The 24,906-nt window shown below is 46.6% G+C and overlaps 1 protein-coding gene across 4 annotated transcripts in view; it reads right to left on the reverse strand.

Moving 5' to 3' along the window:
* Positions 1-18,604: 18,604 nt before the first annotated feature.
* Positions 18,605-24,906, reverse strand: part of Polr3F (RNA polymerase III subunit F) — a 52,287-nt gene continuing 45,985 nt past the window's right edge. For all 4 annotated transcript variants that reach the window (XM_070105043.1, XM_070105044.1, XM_070105045.1 and 1 more), the window contains 2 exons: positions 22,359-22,529; positions 18,605-20,628 (listed from right to left, as the gene is read on the reverse strand). In XM_070105043.1, the coding sequence (XP_069961144.1) occupies positions 20,551-20,628; positions 22,359-22,529 (249 nt within the window). In that variant the 3' untranslated portion in view covers positions 18,605-20,550. The remainder of the gene's footprint in view (positions 20,629-22,358; positions 22,530-24,906) is intronic.

Genomic DNA, 24,906 nt, shown 5'->3' on the forward strand with positions numbered 1-24,906 from the left:
CATTAAATTCCCTAGATCAAGAGCCCCTGACCAGCATCAAGGATCCTCCCTTGAGGGGCACATAGTACTAGCCTAATACTGTCAAGCTTTGTAATAGCTCGTTAATAAGGGAATAGGCTTCCCTATTCCCTCTTAGCGCTTCTTTGATCATAATAATTATAATTCCCTATGCATTAAGTTTTATACACCCCTTGCCATCCAGGGGGGTCCTCTGCGCCCCAGGATCCTCCATCCTGGGGTGTAAAGGCACTACACTTCCCTTCTACGTAGGTTGAGCACCACTACTACAATTCTGTGGGTGGTAAAGCCAGCTAACACCCATTCTGTGTGGGGGTCAAGGCGCCCTATTCCCATCCTTGGGGTGACGTAATTATCCTGGAGGATAGTGTAGCCACTTGCATAACCATCCTGGGGGTGGTGGAAACTATCCTGTGGGTTGTATACCCATTCTGGTGGCAGTGGTACAGCCTCTGTACAAGTGAGAGCCCCTGACATTATCACTACCAGGTCCTAAATATTAGTTTCTCGTCCCATTGTGTGGTTGAAATTTGTCCAATATTCCGAAAGTTTTTAATTTAGTTTTCCATATCGGGGGAATTGAAATTTCTATTCATTGAACTTCATATTGTTTTCTGCGGCCCATTTAAAGAGTTGGTTGACGTCCACCTGGAGTCTTGCAGTGTCTTTGATGAATGAGTCAACAAATTCTGGTATCACAAGCAAAAGACACGGTGCTGTGGCTTACATCCCTATTGTCAGGTAAAAGGATGAGGAACAGGATGGGGGCCAGTACTGTGCCTTGTGGAACACTGGCAGCCAGTACTGTGCCTTGTGGAACACTGGCAGCCAGTACTGTGCCTCGTGGAACACTAGTAGCCAGTACTGTGCCTTGTGGAACACTGGCAGCCAGTACTGTGCCTTGTGGAACACTGGGGGGGGGCCAGTACTGTGCCTTGTGGAACACTGGGGGGGGGGCAGTACTGTGCCTTGTGGAACACTGGGGGGGGCCAGTACTGTGCCTTGTGGAACACTGGGGGGGCCAGTACTGTGCCTTGTGAAACACTGGGGGGGCCAGTACTGTGCCTTGTGGAACACTGGGGGGGCCAGTACTGTGCCTTGTGGAACACTGGGGGGGCCAGTACTGTGCCTTGTGGAACACTGGGGGGGCCAGTACTGTGCCTTGTGGAACACTGGGGGGGCCAGTACTGTGCCTTGTGGAACACTGGGGGGGGCCAGTACTGTGCCTTGTGGAACACTGGGGGGGGCCAGTACTGTGCCTTGTGGAACACTGGGGGGGCCAGTACTGTGCCTTGTGGAACACTGGGGGGGCCAGTACTGTGCCTTGTGGAACACTGGGGGGGCCAGTACTGTGCCTTGTGGAACCTGGAGTTCACCTGGAGAGAGTTCCGGGGGTCAACGCCCCCGCGGCCCGGTCTGTGACCAGGCCTCCTGGTGGATCAGAGCCTGATCAACCAGGCTGTTGCTGCTGGCTGCACGCAAACCAACGTACGAGCCACAGCCCGGCTGATCCGGAACTGACTTTAGGTGCTTGTCCAGTGCCAGCTTGAAGACTGCCAGGGGTCTGTTGGTAATCCCCCTTATGTGTGCTGGGAGGCAGTTGAACAGTCTCGGGCCCCTGACACTTATTGTATGGTCTCTTAACGTGCTAGCGACACCCCTGCTTTTCATTGGGGGGATGGTGCATCGTCTGCCAAGTCTTTTGCTTTCGTAGTGAGTGATTCTCGTGTGCAAGTTCGGTACTAGTCCCTCTAGGATTTTCCAGGTGTATATAATCATGTATCTCTTCCTCCTGCGTTCTAGGGAATACAGGTTTAGGAACCTCAAGCGCTCCCAATAATTGAGGTGTTTTATCTCCGTTATGCGCGCCGTGAAAGTTCTCTGTACATTTTCTAGGTCGGCAATTTCACCTGCCTTGAAAGGTGCTGTTAGTGTGCAGCAATATTCCAGCCTAGATAGAACAAGTGACCTGAAGAGTGTCATCATGGGCTTGGCCTCCCTAGTTTTGAAGGTTCTCGACTACTCTGTGTTCTGTTAGTGAGGAAATTATAGATCCATCGACCGACTTTTCCTGTTATTCCTTTAGCACGCATTTTGTGCGCTATTACGCCATGGTCACACTTGTCGAAGGCTTTTGCAAAGTCTGTATATATTACATCTGCATTCTTTTTGTCTTCTAGTGCATTTAGGACCTTGTCGTAGTGATCCAATAGTTGAGACAGACAAGAGCGACCTGTTCTAAACCCATGTTGCCCTGGGTTGTGTAACTGATGGGTTTCTAGATGGGTGGTGATCTTGCTTCTTAGGACCCTTTCAAAGATTTTTATGATATGGGATGTTAGTGCTATTGGTCTGTAGTTCTTTGCTGTTGCTTTACTGCCCCCTTTGTGGAGTGGGGCTATGTCTGTTGTTTTTAGTAACTGTGGGACGACCCCCGTGTCCATGCTCCCTCTCCATAGGATGGAAAAGGCTCGTGATAGGGGCTTCTTGCAGTTCTTGATGAACACAGAGTTCCACGAGTCTGGCCCTGGGGCAGAGTGCATGGGCATGTCATTTATCGCATGTTCGAAGTCATTTGGCGTCAGGATAACATCGGATAGGCTTGTGTTCATCAAATTTTGTGGTTCATAAAAAATTCATTTTGATCTTCGACTCTCAGTCTGGTTAGCGGCTTGCTAAAAAATGAGTCATATTGGGACTTGAGTAGTTCACTCATTTCCTTGCTGTCATCCGTGTAGGACCCATCTTGTTGAAGTAGGGGCCCAATACTGGACGTTGTTCTCGATTTTGATTTGGCATAGGAGAAGAAATACTTTGGGTTTCTTTCGATTTCATTTATGGCTTTTAGTTCTTCCCGCGATTCCTGACTCCTAAAGGATTCTTTTAGCTTAAGTTCGATGCTTGCTATTTCTCTGACCAGTGTCTCCCTACGCATTTCAGATATATTGACCTCTTTTAGCCGCTCTGTTATTCTTTTCCGTCGCCTGTAAAGGGAGCGCCTGTCTCTTTCTGTTTTACATCTACTCCTCCTTTTTCTTAGAGGAATAAGCCTTGTGCATACATCGAGTGCCACCGAGTTAATCTGTTCTAGGCATAAGTTGGGGTCTGTGCTGCTTAGTATATCTTCCCAGCTTATATCGGTTAGGACTTGGTTTACTTGGTCCCACTTTATGTTTTTGTTATTGAAGTTGAATTTGGTGAATGCTCCCTCGTGACTAATCTCATTATGTCGGTCTGGGGCTCCGCGCATACATGACTGAACCTCAATTATGTTGTGATCTGAGTATATTGTTTTTGATATGGTAACATTTCTTATCAGATCATCATTGTTAGTGAAGATGAGGTCTAGTGTATTCTCCAGTCTAGTAGGCTCTATTATTTGCTGGTTTAAATTGAATTTTGTGCAGAGATTTAAAAGCTCGCGTGAGTGTGAGTTTTCATCAGAGCTGCCTCCTGGTGTTATTACTGCAACAATATTATTTGCTATATTCCTCCATTTTAGGTGCCTTAAGTTGAAATCCCCCAGGAGCAAGATGTTTGGTGCAGGAGCTGGAAGGTTTTCCAGACAGTGGTCAATTTTTAACAGCTGTTCCTGGAATTGCTGGGATGTTGCATCCGGAGGCTTGTAGACTACCACAATGACTAGGTTTTGGTTCTCGACCTTTACTGCTAAAACTTCCACTACATCATTTGAGGCATTTAGCAGTTCTGTGCAAACAAGTGACTCTGCAATGTACAGGCCAACCCCCCCCTTTTGCCTGTTCACTCTGTCACATCTGTATAGGTTGTAACCTGGGATCCATATTTCGTTGTCCAAGTGATCCTTTATGTGGGTCTCAGTGAAAGCCGCGAACATTGCCTTTGCCTCTGCGAGCAGTCCACGGATGAAAGGTATTTTGTTGTTTGTTGCTGGCTTTAGACCCTGTATATTTGCAAAGAAGAATGTTATCGGACTGGTGGTATTGTTGGTACTGGGGGGGGATTTTTTTTCCGGCATTAGTATCTGTATCTGTTGGTTTGGAGTGGAGGCCATCGACTGTGGTTCCACTCCAGGAATGACTGGATTTGGTGTACGATTTCTGCCATTTCCTGCCAGTTTTTTTTCCTTCCTGGCACTAAAAAACCTCTCCTTCTTGAGTGGCTGTGGCTACCCAGGTTTTCCCATGGCCTGGATGTTTTGTATCTTTTTGTCCCCTTTAGATGGTATGCCTGGCAATTTAAGTTATAGCACAGTCTTTCCTGTACTGAAGAGGTACACAGTTCAGGGTGAAAAAGCTTACAGGAAGGGAGTTTGCATTTTCCTGTTGTCAGTACTGTGCCAGTACTGTGCCTTGTGGAACACTGGGGGAGCCAGTACTGTGCCTTGTGGAACACTGGGGGGGCCAGTACTGTGCCTTGTGGAACACTGGGGGGGCCAGTACTGTGCCTTGTGGAACACTGGGGGGGCCAGTACTGTGCCTTGTGGAACACTGGGGGGGCCAGTACTGTGCCTTGTGAAACACTGGGGGGGCCAGTACTGTGCCTTGTGAAACACTGGGGGGGCCAGTACTGTGCCTTGTGAAACCCTGGGGGGGCCAGTACTGTGCCTTGTGGAACACTGGGGGGGGCCAGTACTGTGCCTTGTGGAACACTGGGGGGGCCAGTACTGTGCCTTGTGGAACACTGGGGGGGCCAGTACTGTGCCTTGTGGAACACTGGGGGGGCCAGTACTGTGCCTTGTGGAACACTGGGGGGGCCAGTACTGTGCCTTGTGGAACACTGGGGGGCCAGTACTGTGCCTTGTGGAACACTGGGGGGGCCAGTACTGTGCCTTGTGGAACACTGGGGGGCCAGTACTGTGCCTTGTGGAACACTGGGGGGCCAGTACTGTGCCTTGTGGAACACTGGGGGGCCAGTACTGTGCCTTGTGGAACACTGGGGGGCCAGTACTGTGCCTTGTGGAAAACTGGGGGGCCAGTACTGTGCCTTGTGGAACACTGGGGGGCCAGTACTGTGCCTTGTGGAACACTGGGGGGCCAGTACTGTGCCTTGTGGAACACTGGGGGGCCAGTACTGTGCCTTGTGGAACACTGGGGGGCCAGTACTGTGCCTTGTGGAACACTGGGGGGCCAGTACTGTGCCTTGTGGAACACTGGGGGACCAGTACTGTGCCTTGTGGAACACTGGGGGGCCAGTACTGTGCCTTGTGAAACACTGGGGGGCCAGTACTGTGCCTTGTGGAACACTGGGGGGCCAGTACTGTGCCTTGTGGAACACTGGGGGGCCAGTACTGTGCCTTGTGGAACACTGGGGGGCCAGTACTGTGCCTTGTGGAACACTGGGGGGCCAGTACTGTGCCTTGTGGAACACTGGGGGGCCAGTACTGTGCCTTGTGGAACACTGGGAGGCCAGTACTGTGCCTTGTGGAACACTGGGGGGCCAGTACTGTGCCTTGTGGAACACTGGGGGGCCAGTACTGTGCCTTGAACACTGGGGGGCCAGTACTGTGCCTTGTGGAACACTGGGGGGCCAGTACTGTGCCTTGTGGAACACTGGGGGGCCAGTACTGTGCCTTGTGGAACACTGGGGGGCCAGTACTGTGCCTTGTGGAACACTGGGGGGCCAGTACTGTGCCTTGTGGAACACTGGGGGGCCAGTACTGTGCCTTGTGGAACACTGGGGGGCCAGTACTGTGCCTTGTGGAACACTGGGGGGCCAGTACTGTGCCTTGTGGAACACTGGGGGGCCAGTACTGTGCCTTGTGGAACACTGGGGGGCCAGTACTGTGCCTTGTGGAACACTGGGGGGCCAGTACTGTGCCTTGTGGAACACTGGGGGGCCAGTACTGTGCCTTGTGGAACACTGGGGGGGCCAGTACTGTGCCTTGTGGAACACTGGGGGGCCAGTACTGTGCCTTGTGGAACACTGGGGGGCCAGTACTGTGCCTTGTGGAACACTGGGGGGCCAGTACTGTGCCTTGTGGAACACTGGGGGGCCAGTACTGTGCCTTGTGGAACACTGGGGGGCCAGTACTGTGCCTTGTGGAACACTGGGGGGCCAGTACTGTGCCTCGTGGAACACTGGGGGGCCAGTACTGTGCCTCGTGGAACACTGAGGGGCCAGTACTGTGCCTCGTGGAACACTGGGGGGCCAGTACTGTGCCTCGTGGATCACTGGGGGGCCAGTACTGTGCCTCGTGGAACACTGGGGGGCCAGTACTGTGCCTCGTGGAACACTGGGGGGCCAGTACTGTGCCTTGTGGAACACTGGGGGGCCAGTACTGTGCCTTGTGGAACACTGGGGGGCCAGTACTGTGCCTTGTGGAACACTGGGGGGCCAGTACTGTGCCTTGTGGAACACTGGGGGGCCAGTACTGTGCCTTGTGGAACACTGGGGGGCCAGTACTGTGCCTCGTGGAACACTGAGGGGCCAGTACTGTGCCTCGTGGAACACTGGGGGGCCAGTACTGTGCCTCGTGGAACACTGGGGGGCCAGTACTGTGCCTCGTGGAACACTGGGGGGCCAGTACTGTGCCTCGTGGAACACTGGGGGGCCAGTACTGTGCCTTGTGGAACACTGGGGGGCCAGTACTGTGCCTTGTGGAACACTGGGGGCCAGTACTGTGCCTTGTGGAACACTGGGGGCCAGTACTGTGACTTGTGGAACACTGGGGGCCAGTAATGTGCCTTGTGGAACACTGGGGGCCAGTACTGTGCCTTGGGGAACACTGGGGGCCAGTACTGTGCCTTGTGGAACACTGGGGGCCAGTACTGTGCCTTGTGGAACACTGGGGGCCAGTACTGTGCCTTGTGGAACACTGGGGGCCAGTACTGTGCCTTGTGGGACTCTGGGGGTCAGTACTGTGCCTTGTGGAACTCTGGGGGCCAGTACTGTGCCTTGTGGAACTCTGGGGGGCCAGTACTGTGCCTTGTGGAACTCTGGGGGCCAGTACTGTGCCTTGTGGAACTCTGGGGGGGCCAGTACTGTGCCTTGTGGAACTCTGGGGGGCCAGTACTGTGCCTTGTGGAACTCTGGGGGGCCAGTACTGTGCCTTGTGGAACTCTGGGGGGCCAGTACTGTGCCTTGTGGAACTCTGGGGGGCCAGTACTGTGCCTTGTGGAACTCTGGGGGGCCAGTACTGTGCCTTGTGGAACTCTGGGGGGCCAGTACTGTGCCTTGTGGAACTCTGGGGGCCAGTACTGTGCCTTGTGGAACTCTGGGGGCCAGTACTGTGCCTTGTGGAACTCTGGGGGCCAGTACCACCTGTCCGATGACATTCTTCTTTGCAAATATACAGGGTCTAAAGCCAGCAACAAACAACAAAATACCTTTCATCCGTGGACTGCGTGCAGAGGCAAAGGCAGTGTTTGCGGCTTTCACTGCGACCCACAAAAAGGATCACTTGGACAACGAAATATGGATCCCAGGTTACAACCTATACAGATGTGACAAAGTGAACAGGCAAATGGGGGGGGGGGTTGACCTGTACATTGCAGAGTCACTTGTTTGCACAGAACTGCTAAATGCCTCAAATGATGTAGTGGAAGTTTTAGCAGTAAAGATCGAGAACCAAAACCTAGTCATTGTGGTAGTCTACAAGCCTCCGGATGCAACATCCCAGCAATTCCAGGAACAGCTGTTAAAAATTGACCACAGTCTGGAAAATCTTCCAGCTCCTACACCCAACATCTTGCTCCTGGGGGATTTCAACTTAAGGCACCTAAAATGGAGGAATATTGCAAATAATATTGTTGCAGTAATAACACCAGGAGGCAGCTCTGATGAAAACTCACACTCACGCGAGCTTTTAAATCTCTGCACAAAATTCAATTTAAACCAGCAAATAATAGAGCCTACTAGACTGGAGAATACACTAGACCTCATCTTCACTAACAATGATGATCTGATAAGAAATGTCACCATATCAAAAACAATATACTCAGATCACAACATAATTGAGGTTCAGACATGTATGCGTGGAGCCCCAGACCGACATAATGAGACTAGTCACGAGGGAGCATTCACCAAATTCAACTTCAATAACAAAAACATAAAGTGGGACCAAGTAAACCAAGTCCTAACCGATATAAGCTGGGAAGATATACTAAGCAACACAGACCCCAACTTATGCCTAGAACAGATTAACTTGGTGGCAGTCGATGTATGCACAAGGCTTATTCCTCTAAGAAAAAGGAGGAGTAGATGCACAATAGAAAGAGACAGGCGCTCCCTTTACAGGCGACGGAAAAGAATAACAGAGCGGCTAAAAGAGGTCAATATATCTGAAATGCATAGGGAGACACTGGTCAGAGAAATAGCAAGCATCGAACTCAAGCTAAAGGAATCTTATAGGAGTCAGGAATCGCGGGATGAACTAAAAGCCATAAATGAAATCGAAAGAAACCCAAAGTATTTCTTCTCCTATGCCAAATCAAAGTCGAGAACAACGTCAAGTATTGGGCCCCTACTTAAACAAGATGGGTCCTACACAGATGACAGCAAGGAAATGAGTGAGCTACTCAAGTCCCAATATGACTCAGTTTTTAGCAAGCCGCTAACCAGACTGAGAGTCGAAGATCAAAATGAATTTTTTATGAGAGAGCCACAAAATTTGGTTAACACAAGCCTATCCGATGTTATCCTGACGCCAAATGACTTCGAACAGGCGATAAATGACATGCCCATGCACTCTGCCCCAGGGCCAGACTCATGGAACTCCGTGTTCATCAAGAACTGCAAGAAGCCCCTATCACGAGCCTTTTCCATCCTATGGAGAGGGAGCATGGACACGGGGGTCGTCCCACAGTTACTAAAAACAACAGACATAGCCCCACTCCACAAAGGGGGCAGTAAAGCAACAGCAAAGAACTACAGACTGATAGCACTAACATCCCATATCATAAAAATCTTTGAAAGGGTCCTAAGAAGCAAGATCACCACCAATCTAGAAACCCATCAGTTACACAACCCAGGGCAACATGGGTTTAGAACAGGTCGCTCCTGTCTGTCTCAACTATTGGATCACTACGACAAGGTCCTAAATGCACTAGAAGATAAAAAGAATGCAGATGTAATATATACAGACTAAAGGAATAACAGGAAAAGTCGGACGATGGATCTATAATTTCCTCACTAACAGAACACAGAGAGTAGTCGTCAACAGAATAAAGTCCGAGGCAGCTACGGTGAAAAGCTCTGTTCCACAATGCACAGTACTCGCTCCCATCTTGTTCCTCATCCTCATATCCGATATAGACAAGGATGTCAGCCACAGCACCGTGTCTTCCTTTGCAGATGGCACCCGAATCTGCATGACAGTGTCTTCCATTGCAGACACTGCAAGGCTCCAGGCGGACATCAACCGAATCTTTCAGTGGGCTGCAGAAAACAATATGAAGTTCAACGATGAGAAATTTCAATTACTCAGATATGGTAAACACGAGGAAATTTAATCTTCATCAGAGTACAAAACAAATTCTGGCCACAAGATAGAGCGAAACACCAACGTCAAAGACCTGGGAGTGATCATGTCGGAGGATCTTACCTTCAAGGACCATAACATTGTATCAATCGCATCTGCTAGAACAATGACAGGATGGATAATGAGAACCTTCAAAACTAGGGAGGCCAAGCCCATGATGACACTTCAGGTCACTTGTTCTATCTAGGCTGGAATATTGCTGCACACTAACAGCACCTTTCAAGGCAGGCGAAATTGCTGACTTAGAAAATGTAGAGAACCTTCATGGCGCGCATAACGGAGATAAAACACCTCAATTACTGGGAGCGCTTGAGGTTCCTAAAACTGTATTCCCTGGAACGCAGGCGGGAGAGATACATGATTATATACACCTGGAAAATCCTAGAGGGACTAGTACCGAACTTGCACACGAAAATCACTCACTACGAAAGCAAAAGACTTGGCAGACAATGCAACATCCCCCCAATGAAAAGCAGGGGTGTCACTAGCACGTTAAGAGACCATACAATAAGTGTCAGGGGCCCGAGACTGTTCAACTGCCTCCCAGCATACATAAGGGGGATTACCAACAGACCCCTGGCAGTCTTCAAGCTGGCACTGGACAAGCACCTAAAGTCTGTTCCTGACCAGCCGGGCTGTGGCTCGTACGTTGGTTTGCGTGCAGCCAGCAGCAACAGCCTGGTTGATCAGGCTCTGATCCACCAGGAGGCCTAGTCACAGACAGGGCCACGGGGGCGTTGACCCCTGGAACTCTCTCCAGGTAAACACTGGGGGGGGCAGTATTGTGCCTTGTGGAACACTGGGGGGGGCCAGTACTGTGCCTTGTGGAACACTGGGGGGGGCCAGTACTGTGCCTTGTGGAACACTGGGGGGGGCAGTATTGTGACTTGTGGAACACTGGGGGGGGCCAGTATTGTGCCTTGTGGAACACTGGGGGGCAGTGCTGTGCCTTGTGGAACTCTGGGGGCCAGGACTGTGCCTTGTGGAACTCTGGGGGCCAGTACTGTGCCTTGTGGAACTCTGGGGGCCAGTACTGTGCCTTGTGGAACTCTGGGGGCCAGTACTGTGCCTTGTGGAACTCTGGGGGCCAGTACTGTGCCTTGTGGAACTCTGGGGGCCAGTACTGTGCCTTGTGGAACTCTGGGGGCCAGTACTGTGCATTGTGGAACTCTGGGGGCCAGTACTGTGCCTTGTGGAACTCTGGGGGCCAGTACTGTGCCTTGTGGAACTCTGGGGGCCAGTACTGTGCCTTGTGGAACTCTGGGGGCCAGTACTGTGCCTTGTGGAACTCTGGGGGCCAGGACTGTGCCTTGTGGAACTCTGGGGGCCAGTACTGTGCCTTGTGGAACTCTGCGGGCCAGTACTGTGCCTTGTGGAACTCTGCGGGCCAGTACTGTGCCTTGTGGAACTCTGGGGGCCAGTACTGTGCCTTGTGGAACAATGGGAGAAAATACTGTGCCTTGTGGAACACTGGGGGGCCAATACTGTGCCTTGTGGAACACTGGGGGTGCCAGTACTGTGCCTTGTGGAACACTGGGGGGCCAGTACTGTGCCTTGTGGAACACTGGGGGTGTCAGTACTGTGCCTTGTGGAACACTGGGGGGGGGGCCCAGTGCTGTGCCTTGTGGAACAGAAATCGAACACCAAATCCAGTCATTCCTGGAGTGGAACCACAGTCGATGGCCTCCACTCCAAACCAACAGATACTAATGCCGGAAAAAAAAAATCCCCCCCCCAGTACCAACAATACGACCAGTCCGATGACATTCTTCTTTGCAAATATACAGGGTCTAAAGCCAGCAACAAACAACAAAATACCTTTCATCCGTGGACTGCGTGCAGAGGCAAAGGCAGTGTTTGCGGCTTTCACTGAGACCCACAAAAAGGATCACTTGGACAACGAAATATGGATCCCAGGTTACAACCTATACAGATGTGACAAAGTGAACAGGCAAATGGGGGGGGGGGGGGTTGACCTGTACATTACAGAGTCACTTGTTTGCACAGAACTGCTAAATGCCTCAAATGATGTAGTGGAAGTTTAATCAGTAAAGATCGAGAACCAAAACCTAGTCATTGTGGTAGTCTACAAGCCTCCGGATGCAACATCCCAGCAATTCCAGGAACAGCTGTTAAAAATTGACCACTGTCTGGAAAATCTTCCAGCTCCTACACCCAACATCTTGCTCCTGGGGGATTTCAACTTAAGGCACCTAAAATGGAGGAATATAGCAAATAATATTGTTGCAGTAATAACACCAGGAGGCAGCTCTGATGAAAACTCACACTCACGCGAGCTTTTAAATCTCTGCACAAAATTCAATTTAAACCAGCAAATAATAGAGCCTACTAGACTGGAGAATACACTAGACCTCATCTTCACTAACAATGATGATCTGATAAGAAATGTCACCATATCAAAAACAATATACTCAGATCACAACATAATTGAGGTTCAGACATGTATGCGTGGAGCCCCAGACCGACATAATGAGACTAGTCACGAGGAAGCATTCACCAAATTCAACTTCAATAACAAAAAACATAAAGTGGGACCAAGTAAACCAAGTCCTAACCGATATAAGCTGGGAAGATATACTAAGCAACACAGACCCCAACTTATGCCTAGAACAGATTAACTTGGTGGCAGTCGATGTATGCACAAGGCTTATTCCTCTAAGAAAAAGGAGGAGTAGATGTAAAATAGAAAGAGACAGGCGCTCCCTTTACAGGCGACGGAAAAGAATAACAGAGCGGCTAAAAGAGGTCAATATATCTGAAATGCATAGGGAGACACTGGTCAGAGAAATAGCAAGCATCGAACTCAAGCTAAAGGAATCTTATAGGAGTCAGGAATCGCGGGATGAACTAAAAGCCATAAATGAAATCGAAAGAAACCCAAAGTATTTCTTCTCCTATGCCAAATCAAAGTCGAGAACAACGTCCAGTATTGGGCCCCTAGTTAAACAAGATGGGTCCTACACAGATGACAGCAAGGAAATGAGTGAGCTACTCAAGTCCCAATATGACTCAGTTTTTAGCAAGCCGCTAACCAGACTGAGAGTCGAAGATCAAAATGAATTTTTTATGAGAGAGCCACAAAATTTGGTTAACACAAGCCTATCCGATGTTATCCTGACGCCAAATGACTTCGAACAGGCGATAAATGACATGCCCATGCACTCTGCCCCAGGGCCAGACTCATGGAACTCCGTGTTCATCAAGAACTGCAAGAAGCCCCTATCACGAGCCTTTTCCATCCTATGGAGAGGGAGCATGGACACGGGGGTCGTCCCACAGTTACTAAAAACAACAGACATAGCCCCACTCCACAAAGGGGGCAGTAAAGCAACAGCAAAGAACTACAGACTGATAGCACTAACATCCCATATCATAAAAATCTTTGAAAGGGTCCTAAGAAGCAAGATCACCACCAATCTAGAAACCCATCAGTTACACAACCCAGGGCAACATGGGTTTAGAACAGGTCGCTCCTGTCTGTCTCAACTATTGGATCACTACGACAAGGTCCTAAATGCACTAGAAGATAAAAAGAATGCAGATGTAATATATACAGACTAAAGGAATAACAGGAAAAGTCGGTCGATGGATCTATAATTTCCTCACTAACAGAACACAGAGAGTAGTCGTCAACAGAATAAAGTCCGAGGCAGCTACGGTGAAAAGCTCTGTTCCACAATGCACAGTACTCGCTCCCATCTTGTTCCTCATCCTCATATCTGATATAGACAAGGATGTCAGCCACAGCACCGTGTCTTCCTTTGCAGATGGCACCCGAATCTGCATGACAGTGTCTTCCATTGCAGACACTGCAAGGCTCCAGGCGGACATCAACCGAATATTTCAGTGGGCTGCAGAAACCAATATGAAGTTCAATGATGAGAAATTTCAATTACTCAGATATGGTAAACACGAGGAAATTAAATCTTCATCAGAGTACAAAACAAATTCTGGCCACAAGATAGAGCGAAACACCAACGTCAAAGACCTGGGAGTGATCATGTCGGAGGATCTTACCTTCAAGGACCATAACATTGTATCAATCGCATCTGCTAGAACAATGACAGGATGGATAATGAGAATCTTCAAAACTAGGGAGGCCAAGCCCATGATGACACTTCAGGTCACTTGTTCTATCTAGGCTGGAATATTGCTGCACACTAACAGCACCTTTCAAGGCAGGCGAAATTGCTGACTTAGAAAATGTAGAGAACCTTCATGGCGCGCATAACGGAGATAAAACACCTCAATTACTGGGAGCGCTTGAGGTTCCTAAAACTGTATTCCCTGGAATGCAGGCGGGAGAGATACATGATTATATACACCTGGAAAATCCTTGCACACGAAAATCACTCACTACGAAAGCAAAAGACTTGGCAGACAATGCAACATCCCCCCAATGAAAAGCAGGGGTGTCACTAGCACGTTAAGAGACCATACAATAAGTGTCAGGGGCCCGAGACTGTTCAACTGCCTCCCAGCATACATAAGGGGGATTACCAACAGACCCCTGGCAGTCTTCAAGCTGGCACTGGACAAGCACCTAAAGTCTGTTCCTGACCAGCCGGGCTGTGGCTCGTACGTTGGTTTGCGTGCAGCCAGCAGCAACAGCCTGGTTGATCAGGCTCTGATCCACCAGGAGGCCTGGTCACAGACCGGGCCGCGGGGGCGTTGACCCCCGGAACTCTCTCCAGGTAAACACTGGGGGGGGGCGAGTATTGTGCCTTGTGGAACACTGGGGGGGGGCAGTATTGTGCCTTGTGGAACACTGGGGGGGGCAGTATTGTGCCTTGTGGAACACTGGGGGGAAGGCCAGTACTGTGCCTTGTGGAACACTGGGGAGGGCAGTATTGTGCCTTGTGGAACACTGGGGGGGCCAGTATTGTGCCTTTTGGAACACTGGGGGGCAGTACGATGGTGATGCACATTCAGTATTGTATGTTTTGAAAGGATGAGCTTGTATTCATTTATCTGCTTTTCAGTACTATTATTTAGTTCTTTTTTCAACGCACCAGCCGTATCCTGCCGAGGTGGGGGCGGCCCAAAAGGAAAAAAACGAAAGTTTCTCCTTTTAAATTTAGTAGTGTGCACAGAAGGGGTTACTAGGATCTTACTCCCGGCACTGTAGTCGCTTGTTACGACACACGTGGCTTACGGAGGAAGAATTCTGTTCCACTTCCCCATGGAGATGAGAGGAAATAAAGAACAAGAACTATCAAGAAAACAGAAAAAAAACCAGATGGGTATGTATATATCTGCTTGTCAATGCATGTGTAGTGTTACGCAAGTGTAAGTAGAAGTAGCAGGATATACCCGTGTGGTGGATATTTCTTTCTTTTTTTTTTTTTTTTTCAACAAACCGGCCGTCTCCCACCAAGGCAGGGTGGCCCAAAAAGAAAAACGAAAGTTTCTCTTTTTAAATTTAGTAATTTATACGGGAGAAGAGGTTACTAGCCCCTTGCTCCCAGCATTTTAGTTGCCTCTTACAACACTCGTGGCTTACGGAGGAAGAATTCTGTTCCACTTTCCCATGGAGATGAGAGGAAATAAACAAGAACTAGAAAGAAAATAGAAGAAATCTCAAGAGGGGTGTGTATATATATGTGTAGTGTGACCTAAGTGTAAGTAGAAGTAGCAAGACGTACCTGAAATCTTGCATGTTGATGAGACAGACAAAAGACACCAGCAATCCTACCATCATGTAAAACAATTACAGGCTTTCGTTTTACACTCACTTGGCAGGACGGTAGTACCTCCCTGGGCAGTTACCTACTACCACAGGACAGTAGTACCTCCCTGGGCAGTTACTATCTACCACAGGACAGTAGTACCTCCCTGGGCAGTTACCTACTACCACAGGACAGTAGTACCTCCCTGGACAGTTACCTACTACCACAGGACAGTAGTACCTCCCTGGGCAGTTACCTACTACCACAGGACAGTAGTACCTCCCTGGGCAGTTACCTACTACCACAGGACAGTAGTACCTCCCTGGGCAGTTACCTACTACCACAGGACAGTAGTACCTCCCTGGGCAGTTACCTACTACCACAGGACAGTAGTACCTCCCTGGGCAGTTACCTACTACCACAGGACAGTAGTACCTCCCTGGGCAGTTACCTACTACCACAGGACAGTAGTACCTCCCTGGGCAGTTACCTACTACCACAGGACAGTAGTACCTCCCTGGGCAGTTACCTACTACCACAGGACAGTAGTACCTCCCTGGGCAGTTACCTACTACCACAGGACAGTAGTACCTCCCTGGGCAGTTACCTACTACCACAGGACAGTAGTACCTCCCTGGGCAGTTGCCTACTACCACAGGACAGTAGTACCTCCCTGGGTAGTTACCTACTACCACAGGACAGTAGTACCTCCCTGGGCAGTTACTATCTACCAACCTACTACCACAGGACAGTAGTACCTCCCTGGGCAGTTACCTACTACCACAGGACAGTAGTACCTCCCTGGGCAGTTACCTACTACCACAGGACAGTAGTACCTCCCTGGGCAGTTACCTACTACCACAGGACAGTAGTACCTCCCTGGGCAGTTACTATCTACCAACCTACTACCACAGGACAGTAGTACCTCCCTGGGCAGTTACTATCTACCAACCTACTACCACAGGACAGTAGTACCTCCCTGGGCAGTTACCTACTACCACAGGACAGTAGTACCTCCCTGGGCAGTTACCTACTACCACAGGACAGTAGTACCTCCCTGGGTGGTTACCTACTACCACAGGACAGTAGTACCTCCCTGGGCAGTTACCTACTACCACAGGACAGTAGTACCTCCCTGGGCAGTTACCTACTACCACAGGACAGTAGTACCTCCCTGGGTGGTTACCTACTACTACAGGACAGTAGTACCTCCCTGGGTGGTTACCTACTACCACAGGACAGTAGTACCTCCCTGGGCAGTTACTATCTACCAACCTACTACCACAGGACAGTAGTACCTCCCTGGGCAGTTACCTACTACCACAGGACAGTAGTACCTCCCTGGGCAGTTACCTACTACCACAGGACAGTAGTACCTCCCTGGGCGGTTGCTGTCTAATATTATACATTATTATTATTATTATTATTATTATTATTATTATTATTATTATTAACAAGTTAAGAAAGCCTAGAGAACAAATGGATTTGTCAGTTAAAAATAGGAGAGGAGAGTTATTAAATGGAGAGTTAGAGGTATTGGGAAGATGGAGGGAATATTTTGAGGAATTGTTAAATGTTGATGAAGATAGGGAAGCTGTGATTTCGTGTATAGGGCAAGGAGGAATAACATCTTGTAGGAGTGAGGAAGAGCCAGTTGTGAGTGTGGGGGAAGTTCGTGAGGCAGTAGGTAAAATGAAAGGGGGTAAGGCAGCCGGGATTGATGGGATAAAGATAGAAATGTTAAAAGCAGGTGGGGATATAGTTTTGGAGTGGTTGGTGCAATTATTTAATAAATGTATGGAAGAGGGTAAGGTACCTAGGGATTGGCAGAGAGCATGCATAGTTCCTTTGTATAAAGGCAAAGGGGATAAAAGAGAGTGCAAAAATTATAGGGGGATAAGTCTGTTGAGTGTACCTGGTAAAGTGTATGGTAGAGTTATAATTGAAAGAATTAAGAGTAAGACGGAGAATAGGATAGCAGATGAACAAGGAGGCTTTAGGAAAGGTAGGGGGTGTGTGGACCAGGTGTTTACAGTGAAACATATAAGTGAACAGTATTTAGATAAGGCTAAAGAGGTCTTTGTGGCATTTATGGATTTGGAAAAGGCGTATGACAGAGTGGATAGGGGGGCAATGTGGCAGATGTTGCAAGTGTATGGTGTAGGAGGTAGGTTACTGAAAGCAGTGAAGAGTTTTTACGAGGATAGTGAGGCTCAAGTTAGAGTATGTAGGAAAGAGGGAAATTTTTTCCCAGTAAAAGTAGGCCTTAGACAAGGATGTGTGATGTCACCGTGGTTGTTTAATATATTTATAGATGGGGTTGTAAGAGAAGTAAATGCGAGGGTCTTGGCAAGAGGCGTGGAGTTAAAAGATAAAGAATCACACACAAAGTGGGAGTTGTCACAGCTGCTCTTTGCTGATGACACTGTGCTCTTGGGAGATTCTGAAGAGAAGTTGCAGAGATTGGTGGATGAATTTGGTAGGGTGTGTAAAAGAAGAAAATTAAAGGTGAATACAGGAAAGAGTAAGGTTATGAGGATAACAAAAAGATTAGGTGATGAAAGATTGAATATCAGATTGGAGGGAGAGAGTATGGAGGAGGTGAACGTATTCAGATATTTGGGAGTGGACGTGTCAGCGGATGGGTCTATGAAAGATGAGGTGAATCATAGAATTGATGAGGGAAAAAGAGTGAGTGGTGCACTTAGGAGTCTGTGGAGACAAAGAACTTTGTCCTTGGAGGCAAAGAGGGGAATGTATGAGAGTATAGTTTTACCAACGCTCTTATATGGGTGTGAAGCATGGGTGATGAATGTTGCAGCGAGGAGAAGGCTGGAGGCAGTGGAGATGTCATGTCTGAGGGCAATGTGTGGTGTGAATATAATGCAGAGAATTCGTAGTTTGGAAGTTAGGAGGAGGTGCGGGATTACCAAAACTGTCGTCCAGAGGGCTGAGGAAGGGTTGTTGAGGTGGTTCGGACATGTAGAGAGAATGGAGCGAAACAGAATGACTTCAAGAGTGTATCAGTCTGTAGTGGAAGGAAGGCGGGGTAGGGGTCGGCCTAGGAAAGGTTGGAGGGAGGGGGTAAAGGAGGTTTTGTGTGCGAGGGGCTTGGACTTCCAGCAGGCATGCATGAGCGTGTTTGATAGGAGTGAATGGAGACAAATGGTTTTTAATACTTGACGTGCTGTTGGAGTGTGAGCAAAGTAACATTTATGAAGGGATTCAGGGAAACCGGCAGGCCGGACTTGAGTCCCGGAGATGGGAAGTACAGTGCCTGCACTCTGAAGGAGGGGTGTTAATGTTGCAGTTTAAAAACTGTAGTGTAAAGCACCCTTCTGGCAAGACAGTGATGGAGTGAATGATGGTGAAAGTTTTTCTTTTTCGGGCCACCCTGCCTTGGTGGGAATCGGCCAGTGTGATAATAAAAAAAAAAATTCACAACAAATAAAATATAATATTCTGGTATTTACAAAAACATTGAATATCACAGGAGATAAATACAATGCTACAGAAAGTTCATTTGCAAAACATATTTCAAAAACAAATCCTGAGTTTTGTGAATCTATGTCAACCTGAAACAAATCCGCAACAAACATCTGCCTCAAACATACAAATCAACAACTAACATCTGCCTCAAACATACAAGTCCATAGCAAACATCTGCCTTAAACACAAATCCACAGCAAACATCTGCCTCAAACATACAAGTCCATAGCAAACATCTGCCTCAAACACAAATCCATAGCAAACATCTGCCTCAAACATACAAATCCACAGCAAACATCTGCCTCAAACATACAAGTCCATAGCAAACATCTGCCTCAAACACAAATCCACAGCAAACATCTGCCTCAAACATACAAATCCACAGCAAACATCTGCCTCAAACATACAAATCAACAACAAACATCTGCCTCAAACATACAAATCAACAACAAACATCTGCCTCAAACATACAAATCAACAACAAACATCTGCCTCAAACATACAAATCAACAACAAACATCTGCCTCAAACATACAAATCAACAACAAACATCTGCCTCAAACATACAAATCCACAGCAAACATCTGCCTCAAACATACAAATCCACAGCTGGAGAAATGCATTTAAAATCTACAGTATATATGTCAGAATTATAATATGGATGAGAGATTATCACTCTCACAGTCATCATTCTACTCATTCTTGTGAGGTCACCAGTCCTTGATTCTTGATAAGAGGTCACTATTCTTTCAGTCTTAATGAGGTCACTATTCTTTCAGTCTTAATGAGGTGACTATTCTTTCAGTCTTAATGAGGTCACTATTCTTTCAGTCTTAATGAGGTCACTATTCTTTCAGTCTTAATGAGGTGACTATTCTTTCAGTCTTAATTAGGTCACTATTCTTTCAGTCTTAATGAGGTCACTATTCTTTCAGTCTTAATGAGGTCACTATTCTTTCAGTCTTAATGAGGTCACTATTCTTTCAGTCTTAATGAGGTCACTATTCTTTCAGTCTTAATGAAGTCACTATTCTTTCAGTCTTAATGAGGTCACTATTCTTTCAGTCTTAATGAGGTCACTATTCTTTCAGTCTTAATGAGGTCACTATTCTTTCAGTCTTAATGAGGTCACTATTCTTTCAGTCTTAATGAGGTCACTATTCTTTCAGTCTTAATGAGGTCACTATTCTTTCAGTCTTAATGAGGTCACTATTCTTTCAGTCTTAATGAGGTCACTATTCTTTCAGTCTTAATGAGGTCACTATTCTTTGCCTTAATGTCACTATTCTTCTCAGTTTTAATGAGGTTGCCATTCCTTTTGTTTTAATTGAGGTGACCATTGCTACAGTCTTGACGAGAGGTGACCATTGCTACAGTCTTGACGAGAGGTGACCATTGCTACAGTCTTGACAAGAGGTGACCATTGCTGCAGTCTTGACGAGAGGTGACCATTGCTGCAGTCTTGATGAGAGGTGACCATTGCTGCAGTCTTGACGAGAGGTGACCATTGCTGCAGTTTTGACGAGAGGTGACCATTGCTGCAGTCTTGACGAGAGGTGACCATTGCTGCAGTCTTGACAAGAGGTGACCATTGCTGCAATCTTGACGAGAGGTGACCATTGCTGCAGTCTTGACGAGAGGTGACCATTGCTGCAGTCTTGACAAGAGGTGACCATTGCTGCAATCTTGACGAGAGGTGACCATTGCTGCAGTCTTGACGAGAGGTGACCATTGCTACAGTCTTGACGAGAGGTCACCATTGCTACAGTCTTGACGAGAGGTCACCATTGCTACAGTCTTGACGAGAGGTGACCATTGCTACAGTCTTGACGAGAGGTCACCATTGCTACAGTCTTGACGAGAGGCCACCATTGCTACAGTCTTGAGGAGAGGTCACCACTGTAACCACTCCTTCATATACCTACACTTGACCGGGGTCACATTACCCACATCATCACACTCTTTGATGAGCTGGAATAAGAAAAATAATCAAAATATATTACAAATAAAGGCCTCGAAGTCACATATTTGAAGCTGATTAAGAGTTTTAATTCAAGGAACTGGAGCTGCCACCCTCTATCATGAATCAAATCTGATTAATATCTCTCATGTAAAGGTGATCTTCAGCTTGCAATATTTTGACTTTACAATGACTCAAAAAACACTTACTTTAGAGATGAAATTTGAGATAATTACCCCAGCATGAAGGCGGCAAATCCGTAACTTGTATTTCTTCTTTTCTTTCAATACACTGGCCGTATCCCAATGAGGCAGGGTGGCCCGAAAGGAAACACGAAAGCTTCTCCTTTTGAATTTAGTAATATATACAGGAGAAGGGGTTACTAGCCCCTTGCTCCTGGCATTGTAGTTGCCTCTTACGATGCGCATGGCTTATGGAGGAAGAATTCTGTTCCACTTCCCCATGGAGATAAGTGGAAATAAACAAGAACAAGAACTAGTAAGAAAAATAGAAGAAAACCCAGAAGGGTGTGTATATATATGCTTGTACATGCATGTGTAGTGTGACCTAAGTGTAAGTAGAAATAGCAAGACATACCTGAAATCTTGCATGTTGATGAGACAGAAAAAAGATACCAGCAATCCTACCATCATGTAAAACAAATACAGGCTTCTGTTTTACACTCACTTGGCAGTACTGTAGTACCTTCCTTGGCAGTTGAGTGGAGGGGTTAAAGGAGGTTTTGTGGGTGAGGGGCTTGGACTTCCAGCAAGCATGTGTGAGTGTGTTAGATAGGAGTGAATGGAGATGGATGGTGTTTGGGACCTGATGAGCTGCTGGCATGTAAGCAGGGTAATATTTTGTAAAGGGAATCAGGGAAACCAGTTAGCCAGGCTCAAGTCCTGGAAATGGGAAGTACAATGCCTGCATTTTAAAGGAGTTTAGGATATTGGCAGTTTGGAGAGATGTCTAAACTGTCGTATCTGAGCGCCTCTGCAAAGACAGTGATAATATATGAGTGATGGTGAAAGTTTTGAATGATGAAAGTTTTTTCTTTCATTTTGGATTTTTGGGTCACCTGCCTTGGTGGGAGATGGCTGACGTCCTAAAAAAAAAAATTCAAATCTGACTTACGATGAATTTGTCGGAATGTAACCCCATTTTAAGTCAGGGACTACCTGTAAATATTATAGTATAATTACTATAATTCTAGGTAGTAGGTTGGTAGACAGCAACCACCCAGGGAGATACTACCATCCTGCAAAGTGAGTGTAAAACAAAAGGCTGTAATTGTTTTACATAATGGTAGGATTGCGGGTGTCCATTTTTCTGTCTCATAAACATGCAAGGTTTCAGGTACGTCTTGCTACTTCTACTTACACTTAGGTCACACTACACATACATGTACAAGCATATATATACACACCCCTCTGAGTTTTCTTCTATTTTCTTACTAGTTCTTGTTCTTGTTTATTCTTCCTCCGTAAGCCATGCGTGTTGTAAGAGGAGACTAAAATGCCAGGAGCAAGGGGTTAGTAACCCCTTCTCCTGTATACATTACTAAATGTAAAAAATGTAAAAGGAGAAGCTTTTGTTTTTCCTTTTGGGCCACCCCGCCTCGGTGGGATATGGCCGGTGTGTTGAAAGAAGAAAGAATTACTATAATAGTATTTACTCCATTACTGTCTTGCCAGACGCAAGATGTGGTGTCTTAACATAAAATCAAAATAGAGAAACTTACTGGACAAACCCCACAAGGAATGGTCATTAGAGTGGGTGTGGGCAAGAAAGAGGTGACAGCTCGGTAAATCTTAATACCCTGACTCCCTTCAGTCGCTACCGATCTTTCTGCCTTCCCGTCGAACACCAGAGTTTCCAAGATAGTCTCTATGTCATCTATACTTAGCTGTACCTGGAATATATAAATAATTTGAGATTACACCCCAAAAACAGCAATTAAAGGCAAACTTTAGTAAAGTTTACTTAAGTACAGGTAAAGATAAGTACAATTATCATTACACAGTAACACACATACAAAATAATCACTATGAAAAAAATGGTGAATTTCCATTTTTTCCCCACATTGGTTATTTTTCATATTGTGATATCACTTGTTTATTGTGACCTTTCTGTATAACAGATATTCAGATTATCTAAGATAATAACAAAGTCAAAGCGACTTATTTCCATTGAGATCTCTTGTATTATGAGTCCATCTTCGGTGTTAACATGGAAAACATTATCTAAAGTGACCTGCTTATCTAGATTACAATTAGCATTCATATTTGTGTATATTTTTATTTTTTTTACACAGTGGCTGTCTCCCACTGAGGCAAGGTGAACCCCCTAAAAAAAAGAGGAAATACAGTCACCATCATTCATTCAATCACTGTCTTGATAGAAACATGCTGACATCACAGAATACAACACCTTGGAGCAACAAAGTTTACAACAGAATACAATACATTCCAGCAAACATAGTTGACAACAGAATACATTCCGTGAATGAGTCTCAAAACCCTGTCAATATATGCCAAATTTCTGACATATACCCTAACTCCACTGAACTCTGAAAAAACCATTGACAACATGTCCATGCACTAGCTCCAGGCCCAGACTTGTGGAACTCCATGTTCATTAAGAACTCCAAGAAACCCCTTTTGCATGCCTTAACCCGTAAACGGTCCAAATGTATATACAGTGGACCCCCGCTTAACGGTCACCTCCCAATGCGACCAATTATGTAAGTGTATTTATGTAAGTGCATTTGTACGTGTATGTTTGGGGGTCTGAAATGGACTAATCTACTTCACAATATTCCTTATGGGAACAAATTCGGTCAGTACTGGCACCTGAACATACTTCTGGAATGAAATAATATCGTTAACCGGGGATCCACTATATACGTTTTTTCAACATTTGAAAGTATGTAAAAAAAGTAGATCTTCTTTTTGTTTTTTTTACATTTGAAAATGTGTAAAAAAAACTTTGATCTACTTTTTTCTTTGTTATAATTGAAAATATGTAAAAAAAACGTAGATCTACTTTTGTAGCACTACACATGTGAACGTAGATCTGCTTGGACCGCTTACGGGTTAAGTATGCTATGGAAAGGGAGCATAGTCACTTAAAACAATGGATGGTGGCCTGGTGGTTAACGCTCTCGCTTCACACGGTGAGGGCCTGGGTTCGATTCCCAGCCAGAGTAGAAACATTGGACGTGTTTCTTTCCACCTGTTGTCTATGTTCCCCATCAGTAAAATGGGTACCTGGGTGTTAGTCGACTGGTGTGGGTCGCATCCTGGGACACTGACCTAAGGAGGCCTGGTCACAGACCGGGCCGCGGGGGCGTTGACCCCCGGAACTCTCTCCAGATAATCTCCAGATAATCTCGACTCCATAAACAGGGCAGCAAAGCAATAGCTAAGAACTATAGACTAGTTTTAATGTCCCACATCATATAAATCTTTGAATGAGTTTAAGGAAGCATGATTGCAAATCACTTGGATTCCCAACATTGCAAAATACAGGACAACATGGGTTCAGAGCAGGTTGATCCTTCCTCTCACAACTACTGGACCACTATGATATGGTCTTGGATGCACTGGAAAACAAACAGAATGCAGATGTAGTATACATAGATTTTGTAAAAGCCTTTGACAAGTGCAATCATGGTGTAATAGTGCACAAAATGTGCACTAAAGGGATAACTGGCAAAGTGGGCAGATGGATCTTCAGCTTTCTAACCAATTAAACACAAAGAGTAGTGGTAAACTGAGTTAAATCAGAGGCTGCCACACTGAAAAGCTCTGTTCCACAAGGCACAGTACTGGCCCCCATCCTGTTCCCATTCTCATATCAGACAGACAGAGATGTAAACCATAGCACTGTATCATCCTTTGCAAATGATACTAGGATGTGCATTAAGGGTGTCATCCATTGTGGACACGATAAATCTTCAAGCAGATATAAAACAATTTTTCTAACAGAAAACAGAAAACAATATAATGTTTAATGGGGACAAATTTTAACTGCTCCATTATGGAAAACTGGAGGAAATAATAACTAGAACTGAGTATACTACAAACTTTAATCACACAACAGAGCTGAAAAGCAGTGTGAAAGACCTGGGAGTGGTAATGCCAGAGGATTTCACCTTCAAGAATCATAACAGTGTCACTATCACATCTATGAGGAAAATGATAGGTTGGATAATAAGAGCCTTCAAAATAAGAGATGCCAAGCCAATGATGATCCTTTTTAAATCACTTGCTCTCTCTAGGCTGGAA

Source organism: Cherax quadricarinatus, chromosome 96, assembly GCF_038502225.1.
Source record: "Cherax quadricarinatus isolate ZL_2023a chromosome 96, ASM3850222v1, whole genome shotgun sequence".
In the NCBI taxonomy this organism is placed as follows: domain Eukaryota; kingdom Metazoa; phylum Arthropoda; class Malacostraca; order Decapoda; family Parastacidae; genus Cherax; species Cherax quadricarinatus.